Source organism: Trachurus japonicus, chromosome 15 (genome assembly GCF_045865225.1).
Source record: "Trachurus japonicus isolate A0001 chromosome 15, Traja_1.0".
Taxonomy (NCBI): Eukaryota; Metazoa; Chordata; class Actinopteri; order Carangiformes; family Carangidae; genus Trachurus; species Trachurus japonicus.
In genome coordinates, this window is record NC_140921.1 from 5,314,455 (window position 1) to 5,324,176 (window position 9,722).

The 9,722-nt window shown below is 38.5% G+C and overlaps 1 protein-coding gene across 1 annotated transcript; it reads left to right on the plus strand.

Annotated features, from left to right (window-relative positions):
- The first annotated feature begins 1,353 nt into the window (after positions 1-1,353).
- crls1 (cardiolipin synthase 1) lies at positions 1,354-8,409 on the plus strand. The gene is made up of 7 exons (XM_085799368.1): positions 1,354-2,019; positions 3,888-4,025; positions 5,027-5,156; positions 5,256-5,341; positions 5,536-5,604; positions 6,360-6,451; positions 7,761-8,409. Exons 1-7 carry the CDS (start codon positions 1,501-1,503, stop codon positions 7,852-7,854), a joined length of 1,128 nt encoding a protein of 375 aa, XP_085655494.1. The 5' UTR covers positions 1,354-1,500; the 3' UTR covers positions 7,855-8,409.
- Positions 8,410-9,722: the final 1,313 nt, after the last annotated feature.

The following is a 9,722-nucleotide window of genomic DNA, read 5'->3' on the forward strand; positions in this document are numbered from 1 at the left end:
GAGCCTCTGAAAGAAATGATGATGTATAGGTATAATATATGATTTATACTATTTCACTGTTGAGACTTTTTATATGATTTGTTTTCTACATAAATGACTTTGTACACATACATTTGAATACACTTAAACTGTACTATATGAATTCACTGTTATTTATGTACATAAAATGACATAATGTATTAATGTATACATTTCCAGTGCATACTATACTTGGTAAAGATCATTTCAATTGGAAGTAGCTGCTGGAAAACATTGAACATAACAGTTTAAACAGTCTGACAACACATTGAACATCCAACCACAGGGTTAAACATTTTGACTAATAACAACTTAAACAGAAACCTCCTGAATAATAACTCAGACCTGTTTTGATCTGGTGGTAAACTACAAATATGATAATAGCCATTATTTTCAGTTTTTTAAAGATACTTATTTTTGAAGTTAGCCTCAAGAATCCAGTAATGGTCGATTTCGTTTTCCTCCCAGAACCTCTATATTAACTCTTTTGTACAGTATGCAATTTGTTGAAACAATCTGTTAATAAATTTGTATTTATTTTTTTGTAATCAATCACGTTTTTGTTTTTGTTTTTGCAGCATGATAAAATAGGTTTGGTAATGCTTTATAAAGCACTTTCAATTTGGGATACAGTTACTACAGATCATACTATAAAATAAAAAATACTAGTAACTTTATTTATCATATAGCCTACATAATTGCATGTCATATCATTAGATGATATTTGAACAGACCAGTATGTTTACATGTAGGTATAATTTATTTAATTTTTTGTGTTTTTAACTGTTGTGACTGAAATACTTTTGATTACTCATAAACTAAATATTGAAATATTGTGTACTGTATGTCAGCTGCTATTCTAGGGATTACAGAAAAAATATTAGGAAAACCCAAAAAATGAAGCCTTATTATTACAGCAAAACTATTTTCTTTTTCATACAGCCTACATACAATCCTCGTGTAAGCGGCATTTTTTAAAAGACTTTACTATCTTTTTCTCACATTTATAAATCGAAATTTGTTTTATTTTTTGTGTTTTTAACTGTTGTGACTGAAATACTTTTGATTACTCATAAACTAAATAGTATTGTGTATGTCAGATGCTATTCTAGGGATTACTGACAAAGTATTAGGAAAACTCACAAAATGAAGCTTTATTATAACAACAAAACTATTTTTTTTTCATACAACCTACATACAATCCTCGTGTAGGCGGCATTTTTTAAAGACTTTCCTATCTTTTTTCTCACATTTATCATTCGAAATTTCAAAATAAAAGCCTTGTTGTTGTGGAAGTGGAGCGTTTTACGACACAGCGCTCCGCCGTCTCGCTTTACGGCAACATGGCAGCGCTCTGGCTGAACCTGTGAATCTCTTCTTCGCTCTGACCGTCAGACTCATAAACTCACGTCATGGGGCCGGTAACCGACCTCACGAGACCGGCCGGTCGGTAACGGATGGTTGTTGACTTAAAAGATAACGATGATGATGTGTTTCCAGAGGATTGTAAATGTCCGGCGCGTGGTGTCGCCGCGGTTTGCGGGTGGTGTGTGCTGGCTCGAGCCTGCGTCATGGCGGCACGGACACACACCTGTCACCACCGAGCGCGCGAGGCTGAAACTGACATCTCAGGTGAGCGGTGGCGCGTGGCTCGGCAGACTCAAAGGGACCGACAGCCGCGTCGCGCGCTGGAGACCGAACAACAACACCTGGCACGAGCGCAGTAACGTTAGCACCTTGCTGCTGCTGCACCGGGGAGGTCACGAGAGGTCGGTGGCCGGCGGCGGCGGCTTCCGGTCACTGCTGCTGTCACCGAGCGCTCGTGGGCTTTGCAGCGAGAAAGCGAAGAAGGAGGAGGAGACGCCGGACAGCAGCCCCCCCTCCACCACCACCGCCGCCACCGACCCCCCTGCAGCAGCAGCAGCAGCAGCAGCAGCAACGGACCAGACCGATGCCGGCGGCACGGTACCGGGACAGGGGCTGTTCAAGTTCAAAGAGCTGGTGAGTTCAGACACGGAGCTGCAGCAGGTAAACGGTTGTTTACATCTGTACACAGCAGCACTGAGTGACGTCACTGGTATAATGTAAGAGGATACAGCTCTGGAAAAAAAATAAGAGACCACTTTCACAATTAATGTTTCTTAAAAGCATCTCTACCACGGTTCCCTCTAAGGTGTTTTACTGTGCAAATTGCACACTGCTCCCCACCTCTTTGCCCAGAAGACAAAAAAAGTTGCACACTCAAATATCCCCGTCTAGTTTACTGTTTATTTCCCCCTCATGTGCGCTTCAAATTGTGAAAAGTATGACCTTAACCGTGGTCTGTAGTGCAACTACGATTTAAGTTTTTGCTTGAGAATTATTATTAATGTTCATATCAAGAATGCTTCAGTGCCAAGAGTTGATGACACCAACTTGATGTAGTTATTTTTTGACATAATTGTTCATATGGCAATAAATGCAAACTCTATTTTGCCAAAACAATATTGTATTTTGTTATCATTAACTGTAACTGACCTAGATATGGATTAGCCTAGGTAATGTTGTCAAAATAATCTGTTATTAATCATTATAGTAATAGCCAATTGTATTGATATTTGGAGTTGGAGAGGTGAGGCCATAGCACCAGCATGTGGACATAGTGTGTATGCTTAAGCTGTCGCTCACAGTCTCTCAAGCAGGTCATCAGGGGAGTTGAATTTCTGCTCAGGAGTTTTGAAAATTAGAGGGAACATTGATCTCTACATGTATGACAGTCGTTCTTTTCTTTTCTTTTTTAAACACAAACACAACTCATTCTCCTTAATGAGACACTGATGAGGTCATCACCTGAACCACATCTGGTTTTATAGGACGATTATAAAAACCACTGCTGGGATTTTCTTTGCATTATTATTATATTCGAGGTATGAAAATACTTGATATTTTTTTGTTATTTAGACTAGTTTAGTCATTTTCAGCCAATAAAAGTTTCAATTTTGGGAGAAATGTTGTTGGTAGTTGAACACATACCTATAAATAGTAAAACCAGAGAAACTGATCATTTTGGGAGTGGTCTCTTAATGTTTTCCAGAGCTGTATGTTATGTCTTGAAAGATTCAACTTTAGGATTAAAAGTCTTTAGTTTAACTTTCACTAAACAGTTTTAATTTTAATTGTTGGTCTGTTCCTGTGTGTCATTTAAATAAAAGCTGTGAGGAACAGGCTTGTTAAAGATGTCTGACTGATGTAAAACTGTGTATAGTATCATGAAATAGTTTATAAAGCTATTATACATAGATTAAATGGAAAAGTCTAAACTCTAACTTGATGAACAATGTATTTGTGTGTAAACTTGGATTGAAAAAATTCAGTTGCTTCTGCACCAACTGAAATAAGGCACAAGAATAACACCGTAGCTCAGAGAGGTTAACCATTGTTTACTTGGGGTCTTGTTCAAGCATAAACAGGTACAGCGTGTCACATCAATACCCGTCCGTGTTGCTCACCGTGCTATTCATCAGTTCCCACTCATACTGTACTACTGCATATCACAGCATTCCCCCTGTTTAGCTGAAATAAATATTACTATACATTTCAGTTACACCTCTATTTATCTCACCATCAAACATCTATTCAATCTATCAGTATCACTATCAAACACAAATACGGTACTACAATTACATATCACCACATTTTTATTTTATTTTCTTTTATTTTCTATATTCTGTATTCTTCTCTTTATTGCTCGTTCCGCCAAATAAAACCCAAAGCCAGGAAAGTTTAGGCTCATTTACCTGTTGTGTTCTGTCTCTGCTATTATAATTGTACCCTGTATACCTAAAGCAAATCAACATAAACCTAATCTGATTTGTTTTGTTTTCTTGCAGTATGAGAACCCGTGGACGATCCCCAACGTGTTGTGTGTGTGTCGCATCCTGCTCGCTCCTTTCCTGGGTCACCTCATCATCCAGGGGCACTTTCACCTCAGCCTGGCTCTGTTCACACTGGCTGGAGCTACTGACATGGTAATACACTTTACACACACACACACCAACACACACACACTTCCATTAAAACAGGTGTTGGACAGATGTTTGTACCACCAGTACACAGAAACTAACACTGTAGTGCTGCTTTCAGTATTTTTATACCTGTTCACAAAGGGAAATTGTTCAATCTTGTGACATTTTACACAAGTTGTTATGAAAACTTTGTAGTTTTTATTGTGTCAAAGTTACTATTTTCATAAAATGAATCATTTTTACTGTCCTCTGTGTCTTTAAACTGCATTTTCATTGAACCAGCCAAATATAAGGCTTCTAAGCAGCTGATGCTGAGTACCATTGTATCATAATAAAGGACATGGTTAGAGGATCAAGATTTAAACTAACTAGAGTTTAGAGTTTATTTATTTAGCACACAAATTTCAATGGTGCAAGCAGGGAACGAAGCCGGTTGGCTTGTACATAAGTTCCACCCCTATAACAAATTACAGCAAGACAAATTTCAATGGCTAACAAATAAACACAGAAAAAATAATCAATAATAATAATGTTATATAATAATAATCAATGTTATATGAGCAAAATGAACAGAAATGAGAAAAAAATAAAGAGATAAAGTGCAAAGTGATTCGGTAACAAATAGAGACAATAGAGATAAGGTACAAAAAATTAATTAATTAAACTCATAAAGAGACAAAGTAAGGATGTGGGATATGGAGAGAGCGAAAGAGAGAGAGGAAAGAGCGGGAAATTCAAGAGAAGTTGAGATGTATTTTTAACTGCTTTTTAAAAAGTGAATAAGAAGAAATGGATCTTAATGAAGGAGCTAGTCCATTACAAAACATAGGACCTCGATAAGTCATATTAAACTGATGGTGTGATTCGGTCTAGGGTGGTCAGGTCTAAAATTCAGAATATTATAAAGACATCACTGTGAATAATTATTGATTTTTCTATTCTAAAATGTCCCACATCTATTTAAACATCCTAATCTCCTGTTCCTGTCCTCCTCTCTGACTCAGCTGGACGGTTACATCGCCAGAACGTGGCCCACTCAGAAGTCGGCTCTGGGCAGCGCTCTCGACCCGCTGGCTGACAAAATCCTCGTCAGTATTTTATACATCAGTCTCACCTACGCTGACCTCATACCAGGTGTGTTGTCTTTGCTGAATATTCGGGTTTTTTTTCATCTTACTACAATTCATTCAAGATAACTCGTGTTTTTTTTCTCTCTCCCCCTTCCTGTTTCAGCTCCTCTGACAGCTCTAGTGATTTTCAGAGACATCGGTCTGATCGCCGCCGTCTTCTGGGTCAGATACAAAACCGTACCTCCTCCGGTGAGACACGTTTAGTTTGAACACGGACAACGCTGACAAGTTTTTATGTTGATTCAATCGTCTGTGAACACTCGAAGCTTCACGGTGTTTCGCACAAGAGCTGCCAAAAGTGATAAATCCGGGTTACCGTGACATTACACTTTGAAAAATAAAGCAAATTCATGCACTTAGAGACCTTTTCTTTTCTTCTGCAGGTGACGCTCAGTAAATTTTTTAACCCCTGTTACACCACCGCTCAGCTCAAACCCACACTCTTCAGCAAGGTGAGACACACACACAGAGACACACACACACAGAACCACCCACTCTCTCTGTGCTGCACACTTCAAACCGTTTGTACACTGCTGCAACTAAAATGGAGATGTGGCAACACCAGAGCTTCACAGTGTGAGAGCGTGAGTGTGAGATGAGTGTGTAATGAGTTTGCAGTTTTACAACCTCTGCATGACAGTCACCAGATGCACAAGCTGACGATCTGACATGCTTTATCACACAACTTAAACCCAGCAGTGGGTTTATTATCGTCATTTTGATGATGATGATGATGATGACTTTATGGATCCGTAGGTAGAAGATTTCTTGTTTTGTTTTTTTTTGTAGATGATGCAAATGTCATAATCCTGTCAGATTTTTTATTTTTTTTTGTTTACAGCTTTTTCTTTGCCAGGAAATGTAAATATGTAAATGTATTGGCAGTTTAGTCAGAGAGGAAACAAAACCGAGAGATCTCTCTGTTCTAGAAATGTTGAATATGCAACCAGCTTCACCCTTCATACTGATGCCTCAGTGCTCAACTGAGCAGCAGCAATAAAACACAGACACATGCTCTTTAAAATTCACTGTCAAAATGTTCTGTTAAGGCTCCACCACTAATTTACACAAATGTTAATTTCTTACCACCACAAAAATGAGGAAGCAAATGTATTATTAGAAACAAGTAACGCTGGTCTGTAAATTATCATATCATTTTATATTCTGACCTGACAGGATGTGTGTGTTGTGTGTGTTTGTGTGTTAGGTGAACACAGCCATCCAGCTCTTCCTGGTCGCAGCTTCTATCGCAGCTCCGGTCTTCCAGTACACAGACAGTGTCCTGCTGCAGTGCATCTGGTAAAACCACAGTCTTATCACACACACAGACACAGACACTGGCACCATTCATTTCACCTTAATACCCATAATGCCCTTCAGTGGCTACGACAAAGGAGAAAAAAAAAAAAAAAAAAAGCTCTTATTGCACAGAGGGCTTTTGAATGCAAATGGCTTCATCCCAGTCAAGCACATAAATGCTGTTTGTTCCAGCAGAGAGTTCAGGTGAAGTGTGTGACTCAGTTCATTCGGCGGCTCAGAGTGAGCTGCAGCAGCAATCAGACTCAGGACAAACATATCACAGTGTCATGGTGACCTACATTTTTATACAAACCTACGTCAGACGACCACTTTGTCATGTCTGGTTGTTGGGCTTTTTTTGTTCCAAATTTAAGGTGAGACACTACAGGTGAATAGGGTCAAAATAACAGATATCCCCATGAAACCTCCCAGGTTTATCACTTACATTAAGACAAACATTTTTTTGTATTACAAGTTGTTAAATTTGTTAAATTTTATGTTTAAATATGTAAAGAGGCAATACATATACAATTAAAAATGCGATAATTTGCATATATTTCCAGAACAGAAATCTGAACAACGGATAAAGCCACTTTCTTGTTTTATTTTGTTGACACATTAGAGTCAGAAGTTTTTACAGAGTTGGATTTTGAGGTGGATCTCTTTTTTTTCTGTAAATGAGAAAATACCGTAACCAAAAATCTAATTTCACCATGTTTTTAGGAATAAAACGTTGTATAAATCAGTCTGATATCAACAATCCCCTCTGTAAAAACCTCCAGAATATAGAAAGGGATCAAACTGGAAGGTTTGGTGTCTCTAAGTGTTGCTGAAGTGGAGATTTCTAGCTCAGAGTCTGAGGAAAAACTACTTTTGAGAAAGGCTGTATTGGGAAAATACACTGTCGGCTACAACAGCCTTTAAAGATTTGTACTGTACAATTCCATAGATTGTTATTGTCAATTGTACTTTTACGATAACGTGGATTTTCTAGCATTTATTTCCACTATTCTGAAAGAATTCATGTTAAGGAAGAAAAATAGCCCAAAATCCCAAATTGATCATTGCATGAAAACTATGTTTTTGCCTGTAGTGTCTCGCCTTCAGAATTTTGCATCAAATTTATTTAATGATTTACAGTTTATCAGCTGTAATAAGAGGCTAGACTAGAGGATGATCAATAATTCCTCATGCAGAAGTAATAACTTGCTACAGTTTATTATTCAAATAAACCAGTCTGTCCAATCAGAAGGCTTGAATGAAGCTGCTGCTGTTCCAGTGTGTCATAATAACTTGTGTTATATTTCAGGTACATAACAGCGGTGACCACGGCAGCGTCGGGCTACAGCTACTGGCACTACGGCCGCAAGACCGTCCAGGTGCTGAACACCAGATCACCTTGACAACCACGGCAAGAAAACACCCAGAGGCCGGAACAAAAGCCGCCGCCGCCACTGCGACCGCCGCCGCCGCCCGTCGCTGCTGCAGAGACTCTGATCGGCCGCGGCGAAAGTCGCACAGACAGATGGACGATGGCCAGGAGCGTTGAAACCAAGTAGCTGTGACAACCGTTTGTGAGTCACCATGGCGATGACACGTGGAGACCAACCAAGGGCGCAGATGGTTTACTGCAAAAAACAAAAAACAAAACAAAACAAAAATAAAACCCCGACACACTACAGAGACGCCACACAGCAGCTCCGCTGACGGGCTGCAGACCGGTTACACAGATAGAAACAGCAAACACAAATATAGATCATCCCCCCTCCCACACACACACACACACACACACACACACACACACACACACACACGTGTCAAGTACATGTCAAGTGATCAGGCAAGAGCTTCTATTTTTTCTTAGTTTTTCAATCAGGACGTTGTGATGTCGACCTAATCAGTGTCACGAGTGTCAGTTTTGTAAATCAATGATTTATGATTAAAAAAGAAAAAGAAAAGAACGAAAACCTGCTGTTGTTTGTCTCTGTGTTTGTGTCGGATGCCCAGGTAAATAAGACAAATCTTTAACGATCTAATCTCTAATGATCCATCAATGTGACATCAGCAGTCAGAGGATGTGAGAGATGATCCTCAGCCTCGTCAAGGTCGTTTTAATGCCACAGCTTCCAAATATTATCAAGTTTATCCATGTTCAGTAGAGCAGTGACACTAACTTAATTATTAATTAGTTAAACCATATAGTTTTACATTTTGAGAATTATTTTCAAAACAAAAACACATGCATTTGTTCAACTCCTTCATACAATTTACTATTTCCCTGTTTTATATCCAGTGTTCCTACGCAAGTATAGAAAGTATGGAATTTGATTTTATACATTTCTAGGTCGGGAAAAGTATGGAAAATGGAAACTATTGTATGGAAATTTATCTGAAGTTGTTTGGGGAAATTATTTGGTTTGGGCTATTGTACCTAGCTTACAATCCTGGAAATTGTTTGGTGACATAATGGCATCAGAATAATGAAAAGAAACGGATTAATTGCATAATTTATTTACATGATACGCATCTAATTACTCAAATGTCACAAATTATTTTTAACATTTTTTTACTGAGAATTCTGGAAATGAGGGTCTGGAAAAAGTCTAGAGTTTTGAAATGTCAAATGTGTAGGAACCCTGTATGTCACTGTAAATATTAAATGTTGAATATCTTTTTTGTTTTTGGACATTTTGAGAAACTGCCGATCGTTTTTTAATGACAGTACAAAAACCAAAAGATCCTTCATTTTAAAATGATGTGGAAGTAAGAAAAGAAACAAACATTTCAGGACAAAGCATCAGGTTTTAGAGACTGAAATGTTGAATAAGAATGACTTTATTAATCCCCAAAGGGAAACTGCTTTGTCTGTCATTGGCAGAAGAATTAAAAAGCCTGGTTGTTGGCTGTACTGTAGGTACAACCAATCATGTGTTGATGTTAATATTCTGTGAATCAGCTAATTGTTTCACTTGTGCTTGACGTTTCTTACTCAGGTTAGATTTCACAGGTTCCTCTGCTCGTCTCCTCTGAACCTCTTCGCTGCTCCTTTTCAGTTTCCTCCAGTCTGAGGATCAATAAGCCAGAGGTTGTGTGGAGAAGAACACAAACTACTACCGGAATGTTTTTCATTTATTCATTTATTTATTTATTTAGCTGATCTTCTCTGCTGCTTGTTTCCGAAGAAGACTTTTCTCCTTTCTCAACGAGGGAAACGAAGCTTCGTAACCTTTTCAACTTCCTTCGACTCGTTTCCCTGCGATTTTCTGCACCA

Coding starts and splice junctions, on each gene's coding strand:
- crls1 (XM_085799368.1), top strand. CDS start 1,501: ATGATGATGTGTTTCCAGAGGATTGTAAATGTCCGGCGCGTGGTGTCG. Junction 2,020..3,887: donor TGTTCAAGTTCAAAGAGCTG/GTGAGTTCAGAC, acceptor GTTTTCTTGCAG/TATGAGAACCCGTGGACGAT. Junction 6,452..7,760: donor GTCCTGCTGCAGTGCATCTG/GTAAAACCACAG, acceptor GTTATATTTCAG/GTACATAACAGCGGTGACCA.